This window comes from Eimeria necatrix, genomic scaffold (assembly GCF_000499385.1).
Source record: "Eimeria necatrix Houghton genomic scaffold, Enh_scaff626, whole genome shotgun sequence".
In the NCBI taxonomy this organism is placed as follows: Eukaryota; Apicomplexa; class Conoidasida; order Eucoccidiorida; family Eimeriidae; genus Eimeria; species Eimeria necatrix.
The window spans coordinates 5,001-22,200 of record NW_013654476.1 but is presented as its reverse complement, the minus strand read 5'-3'; the positions used below and the strand labels follow the sequence as shown (position 1 = coordinate 22,200).

The 17,200-nt window shown below is 48.7% G+C and overlaps 4 protein-coding genes across 4 annotated transcripts; 1 reads left to right on the top strand and 3 right to left on the bottom strand.

The window, feature by feature from the left end:
* Positions 1-76: 76 nt before the first annotated feature.
* Positions 77-3,042, bottom strand: ENH_00067300 (hypothetical protein, conserved; the record flags this gene model as incomplete). The annotated part of the gene is made up of 7 exons (XM_013582375.1): positions 77-97; positions 361-485; positions 691-821; positions 1,030-1,137; positions 1,243-1,307; positions 2,411-2,678; positions 3,008-3,042. 7 exons carry the CDS (start codon positions 3,040-3,042, stop codon positions 77-79), a joined length of 753 nt encoding a protein of 250 aa, XP_013437829.1.
* A 760-nt stretch (positions 3,043-3,802) lies between these two features.
* On the bottom strand, positions 3,803-4,534 carry ENH_00067290 (hypothetical protein; the record flags this gene model as incomplete). The annotated part of the gene is made up of 2 exons (XM_013582374.1): positions 3,803-4,249; positions 4,511-4,534. The coding sequence occupies 2 exons, from the start codon at positions 4,532-4,534 to the stop codon at positions 3,803-3,805; spliced, it is 471 nt and encodes a 156-aa protein (XP_013437828.1).
* Positions 4,535-6,604: 2,070 nt separating this feature from the next.
* On the top strand, positions 6,605-8,641 carry ENH_00067280 (hypothetical protein, conserved; the record flags this gene model as incomplete). Its single annotated transcript, XM_013582373.1, has 2 exons — positions 6,605-6,935; positions 7,128-8,641. The coding sequence occupies 2 exons, from the start codon at positions 6,605-6,607 to the stop codon at positions 8,639-8,641; spliced, it is 1,845 nt and encodes a 614-aa protein (XP_013437827.1).
* A 5,965-nt stretch (positions 8,642-14,606) lies between these two features.
* On the bottom strand, positions 14,607-16,509 carry ENH_00067270 (hypothetical protein; the record flags this gene model as incomplete). Its single annotated transcript, XM_013582372.1, has 2 exons — positions 14,607-14,795; positions 16,447-16,509. 2 exons carry the CDS (start codon positions 16,507-16,509, stop codon positions 14,607-14,609), a joined length of 252 nt encoding a protein of 83 aa, XP_013437826.1.
* Positions 16,510-17,200: the final 691 nt, after the last annotated feature.

Below are 17,200 nucleotides of genomic sequence, written 5' to 3'. Positions count from 1 at the left end.
CCTACTCCAAACCCTAAACCCTAAACCCTAAACCCTAAACCCTAAACGCCAATCCCTAAACGCTAAACCCCAAATGCTAAACTCCTAACACCTGATCCTAAACCCTAAACCCTAAACCCTAAACCCTCACAAGAGTGACGAGAAAGAGATACTCCAGAAGACTCAAAACACTCAATGCAGGCACACGCTCTAAAGGCCCTAAACCCTAAACCCTAAACCCTAAACCCTCACAAGAGTAGCAAAGAAAAGATACTCCTCTTTTCTATAAGGGGCTCTGAGTTAACCCTCAATCCGAGGACACACTCGTCAGGCCACAAACCCTAAACCCTAAACCCTAAACCCTAAACCCTAAACCCTCACAAGAGTAGCATTCTTTTCTATAAGGGGCTCTGAGTAAACCCTCAATCCGAGGTAAGGGGCTTTTAAAGACAGCAGCCACAGCAGCCAGCCCGCGAGCCAGCTCCAGGAGAGAGAGCCCAGCACTCCTGAAAATAAAAACAAAAAAATAAATAAATAAATAAATAAATAAATAAATAAATAAATAAATAAATGAAAATAAATTAATTAATTAGTTATAATGGGGGAGTTGGGGGAGCTAGCGGAAAAAAAAAGAAACGCGGCGAAGCGAGCAGCAGAGCAAACCCTAAACCCTAAACCCTAAACCCTAAACCCTAAACCCTAAACCCTCACCGGCCACCGTTTTGTTGGGAGAAAGTTTTTCAATTATTTTTCTTTTCCCAAACGCAGAGCCGCAGAAAAGAGCCCCGCTATCTCCAGCAGCAGAAATGGCGATTAGAGAAGCAGCAAGAGGCAAACCCCCGCTGCGCCACAAACCCTAAACCCTAAACCCTAAACCCTAAACCCTAAACCATAAACCCTGAGTCCCGGAGGCCACAAGCAGCCCACCAGAACGGCAACTGCACATCCGCAGAAACAGCCAACGAAAACCCCCGAGGGCCCCCAGCCCGCGAGCCCCTCAAACCCTAAACCCTAAACCCTAAACCCTAAACCCTAAACCCTAAACCCTACTTGCGCTGCAGCACGAAGCTGCCCATGGCCAGAGGCACTGCATAGTGCCACAAGAAATATAAGTCGAGGCCTGCGGAGGCCCAGGCGTAGAGGAGCGCGTCCCGCGACCTGTGCGCAAACCCTAAACCCTAAACCCTAAACCCTAAACCCTCGGGCGGGGTGCGCGGGCTCGGGCCGCAGCGCCTAGGGTTTAGGGTTTAGGGTTTAGCTCACTCGGGGATGTCTCGGCTCCAGCCGTAAAGCAAAACTGAATTCGCCGCCACGCCAAAAGAAACCCCCTGAGCGCGCGGCGCAGGGTTTAGGGTTTAGGGTTTAGGGTTTAGGGTTTGGAGCCTAGGGTTTAGGGTTTAGGGTTTAGGGTTTGCACTCACTGCAGCAGCAGACAAAAAACAAAAACCGGGGGTTTTGCTCGGGTCGAAGAAACTGGCCAGAAAAAGAAAGAAGCAGCAGCACATCAAAGGCTGCAGCACAGCAGCAAATTGAAATAAATAAAAATAATTAATTTAATTAATTTAATTTAATTAAATAATAATTTAATTAATTTAATTTAATTAAATAATAATTTAATTAATTTAATTTAATTGAATAATAATTTAATTAAATAAACAAATAATCATTTAGTTTAATTTGGTTTATTTTAATTTAATTTAGTTTAATTCAATTTAGTATAATTTGATTCATTTAATCCAATTGGTTTGATTTAACCTAATTAACTAATTAGTTGTAATTAAACAATTAAATAATTTAATTAAATAATTAAATATTTAATTTTATTAATTAAAGACCTCAATGAATTAATTGGACTTAAATCAATTAATTTGAATTAATTTATTTGATTGATTAAATTTAATGAATTTGAACTGATTAGTTTGATTCAATTAATTTGATTATATTTATTTACTTATATTATTTAATTAATTAAATTAAATTAAATTAAATTAAATTAAATAATTATTCGTAAAAAGGGAAATAGCAATTTGGGGTGGAAAGTGAAAAAAGAAAAGATTAAAAACAAAAAATAAAAAAATAAAAGGAAATTTAAAAAGTAAAATAAATAAAAAGATATTAAAAGATATTAAAAAAGGAAGCAAAAAGAGCTAAAATGAGACAAGAAGGATATTAAAAGAGTCCAAAATGAAACAAAAAAAAATAAAAAGTCAAAAAAGAGACGAAAAGAAATAAAAAGAGACAAAATGGACGAAAGGAGACAAAAAGAAATAAAATGAGTCAAAAAGATTCAAAAAAGATTCAAAAAAGAATTAAAAAGATCCAAAAAGATCCAAAAAAGACAAAAAATGATCTAAAAAAAGATAAAAATGATTTAAAAAGAAAAAAGGATTTGAGCCGGGCGCAGCTGCTGGGGTGTATGTACACCGCAGACCTTGGGGGAAGAAAGGCGAGAGGCCAAAAGGGGTTTTTGAATTTCATTTTCTTTCGAGTTTGTGTCTGCTGCTGCTGCTGCTGCTTCTGCTGCTGCTGCTGCTGCAGTGTGCTGCAGCAGCCGCTGCAGCGCGAGGGCCTTCAGCCTGCAGTGCTCGTTTGCTGCCAGCAAACAAATCCCCAAAATTGTTGCAGCAGCAACGGGGGGGAAGTACAGCAGCAGCAGCACGGGCCCCACAATGCCCAGCGCCACCGCAATGCGCCGCAGCCTGCATGCAAAACCCTAAATCAGCGAATTAAACTCCACCAAACCTCCTTTTTACCCTCCCCGCTGCTCTAATTGTCTTTTTTATTCTTATATTTCTCCTTTAAACCCTTTTTGCGCGCTGCTTGCTGCTGCAGTGCTGCTGCAGTGCTGCTGCAGTGCTGCTGCAGCAGAAGTGGCGTTTTTGAGGTGTACATACACCCCGGAGCGCGGGTTTCGGCGCAGCCGCGGAAACCGCCGGTGAAAGCGAAAAATAAAAGACTTTTTGGGTCCAATTTAATTAATTAATTCATTTAAAATGAAAATAATGGCATTTAAACGGCAGACACTCACCAAGGAACTCTGCCCAGCCGGCGCAGCGCCTCCATGGTGCTGGCGGTGGTGCTCGGGTGTACCTACAGCTCTTCTCGCACTTTCTCGAAACCCCAACAAAACTCCTTTTCATTTATTCCATTTTGAAGAACTTTTTGCAAAAACAAATTCCCAAACTCTTCCACTCCGCAGCCGACTCTCTGGGGGCCTCGGGGGGCCCCCCAGCGCCCCCCGCATGCAGCCCCGGCCTCCCTGCTGCTGCGTCTTTTGCTCTTTTTCGGGCCATTAATAATTCCAATTAAATATAAATTCTTTTTATTTATTTATTTATTTATTTTATTTGCTCTTAGAAGCAGACGCGGAAGCCCCAGAGCCTCCCCAGCTAGCTGTGGCTAGCTATAGCTAGCCAGCCGCCAAGCCACCTCGCTGTGGATAGCTAGCTGGCTAGCTAGCTGGCCAGGAGGCTAGCTGGCCGCAGCGGCTGCCAAGCTGCAGCTAGCTGGCTAGCGGTGGCTAGCTGGGTAGCTGTGGCTAGCTGGGTAGCTGTGGCTAGCTGGGAAGCTGTGGCTAGCTGGGTAGCTGTGGCTAGCTGGGTAGCTGTGGCTAGCTGGCTAGCTGCAGCAACTAGCTGTCGCCATTCTTGAGCGCAGCAGCAGCAGCAGCAGCAAGAAGAAGCTGCTGCTGTCTGATTTGGCCCTTCTTTTTGAATAAATATAAATCCAAAAACTTCTTTTGATTCATTTTTTAATTCTTTAAAATCCATTTCAAAACTTTTTATTTTTTAAATTAACTTTCATTAAAATGTCTTTTCGGTTTTCATAAAAGCCGCATGCAAACAGCGCCCTCAAGGGCCAAATGCTTCTCCAAAGGGAGCCTTTCAGCTGCTGCTGCTACTGCTGCTGCTGCTGCTGCCGCTGCTGCTCGTGCTGCTTCTGCTGCTGCTCCCTCTTCTGTTGCTCTTGCTGCTGCTGCTGCTGCTGCTGCTGCTGCTCTTGCTGCTGCTGGTGCTGCTACTGCTGCTCCTGCTGCTGCTGGTGCTGCTACTGCTGCTCGTGCTGCTGCTGCTGGTGCTCGTGCTGCTGCTGCTGCTTCTACTGCTCGTGCTGCTGCTGCTGCTGCTTCTACTGACCGTGCTGCTGCTGCTGCTTCTACTGCTCGTGCTGCTGCTGCTGCTTCTGTTGCTGCTGCTGCTGCTACTCCTGCTGCTGCTCCCGTGAAGGCGCGGAGGTGTTTTGTCTTGTGTCTCTGCAGCTGCTGGAAACCCTAGTGTAAACCCTAATCGACAAGAAAACCCCTGCAGCAACGCGAGGGTTTAGGGTTTAGGGTTTAGGGTTTGGAGTTAAGGGTTTAGGATTCAGAACATGAAATTTGTTAGTGTTTGGAAGAAGGCCCTGAGTTTGCTGCAGGAGCAAAGTGCTGCTGCTGCTATCCTCCAGCCACGCGCAGTCTCTGTGGCTAGCTGCTGCTGCTGCTGCTGCTGCTGCTGCTGCTGCTGCTTCTGCTGCTGCTGCTGCTGCAGCTAACCACAGTCAGGTGGGACTGCAGCATCAGCTAGCTACCGACTAGCGGAGGCTGCTGCAGCTGCTGCAGCTGCAGCAGTAGCAGCAGCAGCAGCTGCTGCTGCTGCTGCAGCTGCTGCAGCCGCTGCTGCTGCTACTGCCGTTGCAGCTAGCTGCAGCAGTGCACCGGGTAGCTGTGTGCTGCAGTTGCTGCTGCAGTGCAGCAAAAGGCTACGAAAGCAGCAGCAACTTGGACCCAAAAGGTCCTTTAAAATCGGCCAATTTTCTTTAATTTGTTTCCCTTCTTTCCCCGCATGCATGCAGCAATGTTTTGGGGCTGCATGCGTTTTTTTTATTTTAATTTTTTGCTTTTTCCACTTTTTTGAGAAGCCCTTTTCGGGTGGCTGCGCATGCACGCGGTGTACGTACACCTCAGACCTCCAGTTTGCTTTTCAGGAAATTAAAAAAATAAAAATTAATTTTGAAATAAATTAAAATGAAAATAAATTAAAATGGAATTAGATTAAAATAAAGATAAATTAAAATGGAATTAAATTAAAATGGAAATAAGTTAAAATGCAATTAAATTAAAATGGAATTAAAATGGAATTAAATTAAAATGGAATTAAATTAAAAGGGAATTAAATTAAAATGGAATTAAAATGGAACAAAATTAAAATGGAATTGGATTAAAATGGAATTAAATTAAAATGGAGCTATATTAAAATGGAATTGAATTAAAATAAAATTAAATTAAAATGAAATTAAAATGGAATTAAATTAAAATGGAAGTGAATTAAAATGGAATTAAATTAAAATGGAACTAAATTAAAATGGAAATAAATTAAAATGCAACTAAATTAAAAAGAAATCAAATCAAACTTCAAAATAATTTTTATTCAGATTTGAAGAACTGCCAGAAGAATCCAAAAACGAAAAAGCGGAGAGTTGCTGGAAAAATGCATTTATTTATTTATTCTTTTATTTATTTATTTATTTGTTTGTTTGTTTGTTTACTTATTTATCATTTATTTATTTATTTATTTGTTTATTATCCATTTATTTATTTATTGTTATGTATTTGTTTATTTATCTATTTATTTATTTATTTATGCATTTATTTATTTATTTATTTATTCCTTTATTTACATACTTATTTATCATTTATTTATTTATATATTTATTTGTCTATTATCCATTTATTTATTGTCTATTTATTTATTTATTTTTACTATTTATTATTAACTTATTTATTATTAATTTATTTATTTATTAATTTATTTGTTATTTAGTTGTTTATTGTATTTTCTGGCAGCTGGTTGATAGGTTTTGGGTCCCGCAGTGCCTAACCCCAAACCCTAAACCCTAAACCCTAAACCCTAAACCCTAAACCCCATACCCTAAACCCTAAACCCTAAACCCTAAACCCTAAACCCTAGAGGTTAAAGATTAAGCCCTAAGAAGTAACTCCGTAGAAGAAAGGAAGGCCGAAGCAAAGCGCCGAGTTCTAAACCCTAAACCCTAAACCCTAAACCCTAGGCCCAGCCCGTGGGCGCGAAGCCCTAAAGCTGCAGCCAAAGCCAAGCTCTAAACCCTAACACTCAAACCCTAAACCCTAAACCCTAAACCCTAAACCCTGCTGCACCCCTTAACTGTTGTTTGCAAGCCTCAACCCCAGGGGGCCCCCGGGGGGCCCCCCGGGGGCCCCAGGGGCCCCCTGCATGCGTTTGGACTTTTGTTTGCAGTTTGGGGTAAAGGGCCCCCAAGAATAAATTAAATTAAATTAAATTAAATTAAATAATTAAATTAAATTTATTTGAATTAAATAAATGTCACTGAGGCCGGCCTCCCCCGCAAACCCTAATTAAGGGTTTGGCGAGGCCGCCGCTCGCCTGCTTCTGGAGCCCCCGCTCCAGTCAGGGTTTTCAGGGCCAAGGGCTAAACCCTAAACCCTAAACCCTAAACCCTAAACCCTAAACCCTCGAGACTTTGGCCTTAACCGCTGCGGCAAAGCCCCACAGCCGGGCTCCCCCAGCCGCGGGAAGTCCCGGCTCCCAATCCCAAACCCCAAACCCCAAACCCTAAACCCTAAACCCTAAACCCTAAACCCTAAACCCTAATGTCGTTCTCAGAAGTGACCCCGTGGCTGCGGGAGGAGCTGCAGCGGCGAGTTGGTGCTGCTACTCGCTCTCTTGTTGCTGCTGTTGTTGCAGCAGCAGAAGGGGCCCCCAATTCGCAGCAGCTGTCGCTGCTGCTGCAGCAGCAGCTGCACTTCAAGCAGCAGGACGCGGAGGCCCTGGCCCCGGAGCTGCTGCGGAGGATCGCAGCAGCAGAAGCTGCTGCTGCTGCTGCTGCTGCAGCAGCAGCAGCAGCAGATGATGAGGATCAGCAGGAGGCGGCCGAGCCGCAGAGCGGCAGCAGAAAGAGACAACGAGAAGATGAGACAGAACGTGAGCAGCAGCAGCAGCAGCAGCAACACCAGCAGCAGCAGCAGCAGCAGCAGCAGCAGCAACACCAGCAGCAGCAGCAGCAGCAGCAGCAGCAGCAGTCCTGAATAGAGCATCGTGCGTAGCATTTCCGTCTGTGCGTTGAGTGCGTCTGCTGCGTGTCTGCGTTTGTCTGTGTCTCTGCTGCTGCAGCAGCAGCAGCAGCAGGAGCAGCAGCAGCAGCAGCAGCAGCAGAGGAGGATGACGCAGCAGAAGCAGCAGCATTTGCTGCTCGGCTGGCGGCGCGGGACGCGGCGTCGCAGCGGAAGGTGGGCCACGCTGCAGCGCTGGAGCGGCAGCAGCAGCAGCAGCAGCAGCAGCAGCCTGCTGCTGCTGCTGCTGCTGCTGCTGCTGCGCTGGAGAGCGTGGAAGAGCTGCTGCTGGAAGCCAAGAAGAAACCCAACGAGCTGCTGCGCTGCAGCAAAGCCTACGTGCTGCGGCTGCGGGAAGAAGCAAGAAGATCTTATCTGAAGCAAAGAGAAGAGCAGCAGCTGCTGCTGCAGGAGCGGAAAGTGCGGGACCGAGAGGCCTTTTACCAGCAGCTGCAGCAGCAGCAGCAGCAGCAGCTGAGTGCAGCGGAGCAGCAGCAGCTGCAGCTGCGCAAAGACGCGCTGCTGCTCGCCAAAGCAGCAGTTCAAGACCGCAAAAATAACTCCGAGACAGAACTTTATTTGCTGCCGGAAGCAGCAGAAAGTCTCCAGGCCAGGCTGCTGCTGCTGCAGCAAACTTTCCGCGAGACGCAGCAGCAGCAGCAGCAGCAGCAGCTCTCCGAGCAGCAGCTCCTCGAGCAGCAAAAGACCCGCGCCGCCCTCGTCCGCTTCGGCGCCAGGGACCGCAGCAGCAGCAGCAGCAGCAGCAGCAGCAGCAGCAGCAGCAGCAGCAGCAGCGAGCAGCAGCAAAAGAGCTACAAACTTGTCGACGAAACTGGAGTTGAAATCGAATTCGAAGTTCGAGAAACTCACGGCCTAGACTTCAACAAAGATCTCTCCCCGCAGCAGCAGCAGCAGCAGCAACTGCTGCAGCAGCAGCAGCAGCAGCGCGAGGCCGCACAAACCAAGGCCATCTCCCTCCAAGTCCGTCGCGCCCACTGCCCCTGCTGCTCCGCTGCTGCTGCACTGCTGCTGCACTGCTGCTGCGCTGCTGCTGCTGCGCTGCTGCTGCCTTGCTGCTGCTGCTGCTGCTGCTGCTGCCTTGCTGCTGCTGCTGCTGCTGCTGCTGCTGCTGCAGTGCGTCATTTGGTGAATATTTGTCCCCTGGTGGTGGTTTTTGGTGCTATTTTCTCGCGCGCGAGCACCTGCCGCCTGCGCCTTAGCTGCTGCTGCTGCCGCTGCTGCTGCTGCTGCTGCTGCTGCTGCTGCTGCTGCTGCTGCAGGAGCAGCGGCGGCTGCTGCCGGTGTACAGCTACCGCGAGGCCTTCCTGCGGGCCGTGGCGCAGCACCGCGTGCTGGTGGTCGTGGGCGCCACCGGCTCCGGCAAAACGACGCAGCTGCCGCAGTTTCTGCGGGAAGTGGGATATTCCAAAGCAGGAATGGTTGCATGCACGCAGCCTAGAAGGCTTGCTGCAATGGCAGTTGCTGCTAGAGTGGCAGCAGAGTGTGGGGAGAGACTGGGGGCGGAGGTGCGAAAAAAACCAGCTAGCTAGCTCGCCGGGGCGACCCGGGGTTGGCTAGCTAGCTAGCTAGCCAGCTGGCTAGCTGGCGGGGTAGCTGGAGAGGTGGCTAGCTCGCTGGGGCGGTAGATAGGTAGATATGTAGCTAGATAGCTAGCTAGCTAACTAGCTAACTAGCTAACTAGCTAGCTAGCTAGGGAGGTAGCTAGAGGGCATGCACCGACTTGCTGCTGCTGCTGCGGCTGCTGCTGCTGGTGCTGCTGCTGCTTGGACAGCAGCAGAGTGTGGGGAGAGTCTAGGGGCAGAGGCGAGGGGTGGGTCAAGAGATAGCTAGCTAGCTAGCTAGCTAGACAGCTAGCTAGACAGCTAGCTAGCTAGGCAGCTAGCTAGACAGCTAGCTAGCTAAACAGCTAGCTGGACAGCCAGGTAGGCAGCTAGCTAGCTGGACAGCTAGCTAGACAGCTAGTTGGACAGCTAGCTAGCTAGATGGCTAGCTAGACAGCTAGCTAGCTAGACAGCTAGCTGGACAGCTAGACAGCTAGCTAGACTGCGCAGAGGTACCGCGCACCTCCCACTGCCTCCTCCTCCCCTCTGCTGCTGCTGCTGCTGCTGCTGCTGCTGCTGCTGCTGCTGCTGCTGCTGCTGCAGGTGGGTTACACGATTCGTTTTGAAGACTGCAGCAGCGCGAAGACGCTGCTGAAGTACTTGACAGATGGCATGCTGCTGCGGGAGTTCATTGGCGATCCGCTGCTGCAGCAATATGCTGCTGTTGTCGTCGACGAGGCCCACGAACGCACGCTGCACACTGACGTGCTGCTCGCGCTGCTCAAGGACCTCTCTAGGTGCTGCTGCTGCTGCTGCTGCTGCTGCTGCTGCTGCTGCTGCTGCTGCTGCTGATTATGATGGTGATTATGATGATGATGGTGATGATGATGATGATGATGATGATGATGATGATGATGATGATGATGATGGTGCTGGGGAGGGAGAGAGGCAGTGCACCGGCTGCTGCTGCTGCTGCTGCTGCTGCTGCTGCTGCTGCTGCTGCTGCTGGGGCTGGGGAGGGAGCGGGGCAGTGCAGCTGCCGCTGCTGCTGCTGCTGCTGCTGCTGCTGCTGGGGGAAGCAGTGCGCGTGCTGCTGCAGCTTCCCCGTCCGCTGCTGCAGCCCCGCTGCTGCTGCTGCTGCTGCTGCTGCTGCTGCTGCTGCTGCTGCTGCAGGTACCGGGAGGACTTCCGATTGGTGATATCATCAGCGACTCTGGAGGCGGAGAGATTCGCGAGTTACTTCGACGGAGCTCCCATTCTGAGAATTCCAGGAAGACTTCATCCTGTGCAGATTTACTACACCAAAAGTCCGGAAGCAAACTTTGTTGCTGCTGCTGTTGTCACTGTGCTGCAGCTGCACTTCTCGCAGCCCCCGGGCGACATTTTGGTGTTTCTCCCGGGGCAGCAGGAGATCGAGGAAGCCATCGAGGAAGTCCAACGCAGGTCCCCAGGGTTTAGGGTTTAGGGTTTAGGGTTTAGGGTTTGGGGTTTGGGGTTTAGGGTTTAGGGTTTAGGGTTTGGGGTTTGGGGTTTGGGGTTTGGGGAGGAGGGGCTCGGGTTTGGGGTTTAGGGTTTGTTGGCGGGGAGGGCCTCGGGCTGAGGGTTTAGGGTTTAGGGTTTAGGGTTTAGGGTTTAGGGTTTAGGGTTTAGGGTTTAGGGTTTGTGTGCAGGTTCGAGGGCACAGTGGGAACGGACTTCGACCGCGTGCGGGGTTCTTCGCGTTTGTGGAACCGGGGGGTTTATTTCTTTTTGTTTTTGCGCCATTTGAAAACTAAACCCTTTTTATGTTCCAGAATTGAAACTATTTATTCTTTTAAACCTCATTTTGTGGCTCTTCTCAGCAACAGCAGCAGATACACCCGAGTTCCCTCGCTCAAGCGTGAGCCTGCGGTGTACATACACCTCAGCTGCACAGACACCTCAGCTGTACAGACACTTCCGCTGCCCGCGCCGTTTGTTCTTTATTCTTTGTTCTTTATTTATTATTTATTTATTGTTTGTTATTTATTATTGTTTTTATTAATTTATTTATTTATTTATTTATTGTTTGGTTGGTTGTTTGGTGCCTGCGGTGCGCCATTTATTCTTTATTCTTTATTATTTATTTATTATTTATTATTTGTTATTATTATTATTTATTTGTTTATTTAATTATTTATTGTTTGTTTGGTTGGTTTGCTGCTGCTGGGTGTGTGGGGTTTCTTGCTGCTGCTGCTGCTGCTGGGAGTGCAGCAGCAAAAGTGTTTTTTTGGTTTTTTGGGGAATAAGTATCTCTTTTTTCCGCAAAAAAGTTCATTTTGTTTGTCTTTTTATTTCCTAATTCTTTCTTCCCCTCTTTTGTCTTTAATTGCATGCAAAAGAGCTCTTTTAAACTTTTTTTTGCATGCAGCCTGCGTCTCCATCACCTTCATGAACTCCCGCACAATGTTCGGGGGAATCAAAATGTGGGGCCCCTCCATGAAGGTGGGTCTCCAGCCCCCTGCGATTCTTTCGGGGCTGCTGGGGGCCCCCGAGGGGGCCCCCCAGGGGGCCCCCACGGGGGCCCAGGGGGCCCCCCAGGAAGCTCCCGAGGGGGCCCCAGAGGCCCTTGCTGCGGGGGCCCCCAAGGGGGCCCCTGGGGGCCCCCCTGAGGGCGAAGGAACAGCCGTGGGGGCGGTGGCTGCGGAGGGGTCGCCCGGAAAGCCAGCAGCAGCAGCAGCAGCAGCAGCAGCAGCAGCAGCAGCAGCAGCAAACTATTCTTTGTACTTAAAGGAGCTGCTGGCAGCTCGCCAAGATCCTGGAGATGGAAAGGTGGAAGTTTTCTCCATGGGGTCCACTGTGGACTATGTGCAGGCCCAAACTGTGAGTTTTTAAATTCTTTTTCTTGTTTTCTTTTTTCTTTTTTGTTCTTTCTTTTTTTCTTGTTCTTCTCCATTCTTTTTGCATTCTTTTCTGTTCTTTTTGCATTCTTTTTGCATTCTTTTTGCACTTTATTTTGCATTTTTTTGCTTTTTTGGATCTTTTGAATTCTTCTTGTACTCTTTTTTGTGTCTTTTCCATTTTAAGCTTTTTATTGCAAAAGTGTCTCGCAGCAAACAAATTAAGAGTTTTGGCCCCGCAAGGCATACCGAAAAAACTGCTGCTGCTGCTGCTGCTGCTGCTGCTTTTGCTGCTGCTGCTGCTGCTGCAAGCTTGGGCTTGTTGTTGTGTTGGCTGCAGCTGAGTGTATTTGTGTCTTTTTGTTTTTTCGTTTTTTTAATTAATCTTTTTGTCTATTTTTTTGTCATTTGTTTCACTCCGTGGGCCCTTTTAAATGCTGCATTTAATTGCATTAAAGAGAAAAATAAAAAATAAAATAAAATAAAATTTGGGGAAGTTTGCGAGCGCATGCATGCAAGGCGCTGGGGTGTACGTACAGGTGGGGGCGAACGCGGCGCAGCGGCTGCTGCAGGGCGAAGGTCCATTTTTTGTGACTTTTAAAAATGAAGAAGAAAAAGAAATGCCAATTCAAGTTGATGGAGAGTTTTATTTAGTTGGAGGGATTGAAAGTGTGTTGGTGCAGCGGCTGGGGACCTTCGGAGTGCTGCAGTATGTGCAGTAGTTCTTTTTAGTCTTGAAAAATAATTCAAATCCCGAAACGGCTTTTCCCGGGACTTTGGCGCTTTTCCGCGCATGCAGATGCATGCAAACAGCCCCAAAGCACTGCATGCGCTGCATGCACTGCATGCGCTGCATGCGCTGCATGCGCTGCATGCGCTGCATGCGCTGCATGCGTTTGCATGCGTTTGCATGCGCTGCATGCGTTTGCATGCGTTTGCATGCGCTGCATGCGCTGCATGCGTTTGCATGCGTTTGCATGCGCTGGAGATGTTTATGTGGGGAAAAGCTCCTTAAATGTATATATTCGTTATGTACATTTGTTTTATATTTCTTCTAATATATGCATTTCCAACCCGGGACAAATAGAGTTCGAAGTCTCACTTGCACAAACGCGATTTGCTTTCCATTTTGGAGTGTATGTACACCCCGCGCGAAGTGCACGCAACGCCTGCGGTGTACGTACACCGCAGAAAGGGCAGCCAACTGCATGCGCATGCACCGGAGCTTCGAAAAGACACTTCGAAATTGAACTAAAGTGCATGCAGAATTAAGTTAAAACGAATTAATTTAATTAATTTAAAACAAATTAATTTAATTAAATGTTTATTTCGGCTTTTGGCGCTTCTTGAATTTATTTCCAAACTCTTTCGAGGGAGTTCCCGGGACTCCTGGTTTGCGCATGTTTGCCGCGGCAGTCCAACTAATTAATTAATGATTAATTAACAATTAATTAATTTATTATTATTGTTCAATTAATTGGCATTTATTTAATCGTTAATTAATTGTTAAGTGCAAACTGCAAAGAAGACCCGCGCGCAGAACAGGTTAGAGAGCTGCGGTGTACGTACACTGTATATACACCTGGTGTATATTTTGTACATTTTCGATTTACGGAAAGTTCATTTTATTATATTTATTTTACATATATAATATACATATTTATTTATTTAAATGTATTCATTTAATATATTATATGTGTAACTTATTTATAATATTCTGCATATGTGCAAGGAGGCAAATAGTACTTTGTTCTGACGAGGTGTACGTACACCCCACTGGGGCCTCTTTTGAGACGAAGAAAACAAATGCCGAAAACAAACTCGAATTCAAAAGTACTTTTGGAGGCTCTAAACCCTAAACCCTAAACCCTAGTTAGCAGGCCAGCGAGACATGAGACTCGCAAACCCTCAAGCACATTTAGACGGCGAGGGTTTGCAAACCCTAAACCCTAGCGGGGCTAGGGTTTGCACACACACCCTAAACCCTAAACCCTAACTAGATAAGGGTTTGTGAGGCTAAACCCTAACTTGATAGGAATGATAGGAATCTATGTGTAAACCCTAGTAAGGGAGGTTTCACAAACCCTAAACCCTAGTCATATTAGGGTTTATAGATTCTAAACCCTGACTAGATTAGGGTTTAGGAGTTTAAATGGATGAGGGTTTATCGATACGTGAGGGTTTGGACACCCTAGACCCTAGGGTTTGCAAACCCTAAACCCTAATGCAGGAGCGTTAATAAATCCCCAACTTCAAAGGAAGATCGAGGGTTTACAAACCCTAAACCCTAACTAAACGGCTAGGGTTTACAAACCCTAAACCCTAGCTAGTTGGCGAGAGTTTACAAACCCTAACTAGACGACCAGGGTTTACAAACCCCAAACCCTAACTAGCTGGCGAGGGTTTGCAAACCCCGAGCGAGGGTTTGCAAACCCTAAACGAGGGTTTGCAAACCCTAAACGAGGGTTTGCAAACCCTAAACCCTCCTACTTAAGCATTAAGGATTTTTTGTTCCGCGACAGTGCAGCACGAGAAAGGCCCCGCAGTTGAGGTGTACGTACACCTGAGCTGGCAGCAGCAGCCCCGCAGCTGAGGTGTACGTACACCTGAGCTGGCAGCAGCAAGAAGGAAACAATAAATAAATAAATAGAACTCAAGGGTTTCAGCAGCAGCAGCAAAACAAACAAAGCGGCCCCCGGGGCCCCCTGCCCTGCGGGGGGCCCCCTGCTGCTGCCCCCCTCTCCCTGCTGCTGCTGCTGCTGCTGCTGCTGCTGCTGCTGCTGCTGCTGCTGCAGTTTGCATGCGTTTCTGCGGTGACCAGTGGACCTTGTAGTCTCCGTTCGCTGCCGTTTTGTTTTTTGTCTTTTTGGATCAAAAGGTCCCTCCCCAGTCCCTCTCAGTTTCCCTCTAGCTCTGCTGCTGCTGCTGCTGCAGCAGCAGCAGCAGCAGCAGCAGCAGCAGCAGCAGTGACCACTGGTCCTCACATCATGGACCCCGGGGGCCTCATCATGGGGGGCATACTCCCCATGGGGGGCTGCATGCCGGGGGGCCCCATGGGGGGCCCCCCGCGGCCCATGGGGGGCCCCCCCATCATCTGGTGTGGGGCGGGGGCCCCCACGCCCCTCACGGGCCCCGCCAAACCCACTGGGGGGGCCCCCAGGGGGGCCCCCAGGGGGGCCCCCAGGGGGCCCCCCACGGGGCCCACCCCGCGGCCTGCGGGGGCCCCCCGGCCGGGGCCCGCGAGGGCCCCCTCGGGCCTCTTGGGCTGCTGCTGCGGGGGGGCCTCTGCAATGAAAGTGCAAATGTTCTCTCCTGCAGCACAAACCCTAAACCCTAAACCCTAAACCCTAAACCCTAAACCCGCTGCAGCAGCAGCAGCAGGTAAAGCCCAGCGGCAGCTGCAAGAGCTCATCATCAACAGCAGCAGCAGCATCATCAGCAGCAGCAGCAGCAGCAGCATAACCAGCAGCAGCAGCATCAGCAGCACCACCACCATCATCAGCAGCACCACAATCAGCACCATCACCATAATCAGCAGCAGCAGCAGCAGCAGCAGCAGCAGCATAATCAGCAGCAGCAGCAGCACAACCAGCAGCAGCAGCAGCATAATCAGCAGCAGCACCATCACACCAGCAGCAGCAGCACAATCAGCAGCAGCACCACCACCATCACCACAACCAGCACCATCACCACAACCAGCAGCAGCAGCACAACCAGCAGCAGCAGCAGCAGCAGCAGCAGCATAACCAGCAGCAGCACAACCAGCAGCAGCAGCAGCATAATCAGCAGCAGCACCACCACACCACCACCATCACCACAACCAGCAGCAGCAGCAGCACAACCAGCAGCAGCAGCAGCAGCACAACCAGCAGCAGCAGCAGCAGCACAACCAGCAGCAGCACAACCAGCAGCATAATCAGCAGCAGCAGCAGCAGCAGCAGCAGCAGCAGCAGCTGGCCTCTGAGGAGGAGAAAGCCTAGGGTCCTTTTGAGTTCCTTTTCCTCGACGAAAGTCCTTTTTGCTTCCGACTTTTTGATTTTGACTTTTCGAAATTCCTCCGCGTCCGCCAACACCAAATTCATGTGCCGGTCGAAAGCCAGAAAAGTCCCCACCAACATCCGAGAGTCCTGCAGCAAACACCCTGCTGCTGCTGCTGCTGCTGCTGCTGCTGCTGCTGCTGCTGCTGCTGCTGCTGCTGCTGCTGCTATTGTTATTGTTATTATTATTATTGTTATTATTGTTATTATTATTGTTATTAGTGTTATTATTATGCTGGTGGTGAAAAGTCCCCACCAACATCCGAGAGTCCTGCAGCAAACACACTGCTGCTGCTGCTGCTGCTGCTGCTGCTGCTGCTGCTATTATTATTATTATTGTTATTATTGTTATTATTATGCTGGTGGTAGTGGTGGTGGTGATGGTGCTGGTGGGGGTTGGGGGGGGGGGGTTGCTGCTGCTGCTGCGGTGAATTTGCTGCTGCGGTTAGTTTGCTGCTGCTGCTGCTGCTGCTGCTGCTGCTGCTGCTGCGGTTGTGTTTGGATTTGCAGGCGAAAGGGGAAGCAAATTGAGTGTTGATTTGGAATTGATTTAATTTTCTAAAGTCCACTTTTTGCACTTGTGCGAAATCCCCCACTAGTGCGGAAAAGTCCATTTTTTGCATTTTGCGCCAAAGACAGATTTAAGGACTCTAAAGACCGGCTTTTAAAGGACAAATAAATAAATAAAAGAATAAATAAACAAATAAATGAATTAAAGGCGAGAAATGAAGACAAACGCGCGAAAAAACGAGAAATGAACTGGCAGGATGTGCGGAAAAAAGGGAAAAAGACGCGAGAGCGGCGGCAAACGCGCGGAAAAAAGGACAAACAAGAAGCGCAAGAAAGAACAATTAATAAACAACAAATAAAAAATAAATTAAAAATTAAAAATTAGAAAAAAGGACGCAAAAAGAAGAAAAACCAACCTGGAGGACAATGCGGACGCGGTAGTTGAGCCACTGCTGCAGGCGGGCGTTCTTGCTGGGCATTTTGGTTCGTTTGGACTTAAAAATGCAGAAAAGAAGAAAAGAAAAGAATTAAAAGATTTAAATTCCTTTTTGTCGCTTTAATTGCGTCAAAACGCTGCAGCCAGAGCCCGGGGCTGCAAGGCACGCCCCCAAACGAGCTGCTGCTGCTGCTGCTGCTGCTGCTGCTGCTCCCCGAGACGCCCCGGCCGCAAACCTACGCCAAAAAACCCTCTAATGCTTCCAAACTTTCCTTTTTACGAAATTAAATCCATTTGAAACTCAAAAGACGCAAAAGAGCGGCTGCAGCGGCTGCAGAGGCCGCCCTCGAAAGGGGGGCCCCGGGGCTGGGGCCTTCCCGCGGCTCCCGAGCTGCTGCTGCTGCTGCTGCTGCTGCTGCTGCTGCTGCTTTCCCCCTAAAACCCCTCTATTTAAGTCCAATTTATCCTTTTTATTCTTTTCAATTTTTAACAAACTTATTCTGCAAAAAGAACTCCAAAAAGAGGCCCCCCGCACCCCCACACGCAGTGTACAGACACCCCGGCGCCAGCCCCCACTCTGTTCTCTCAAATTTATTTCTCCTTTTGTTCCAGCAGCAGCAGCAGCAGCAGCAGCAGCAGCTAGTCGCTGCAGCAGCAGCTAGCCGCTGCAGCAGCAGCTAGCCAACACCGCAGCAGCAGCTAGCCAACACCGCAGCAGCTAGCCAGAAGAGACG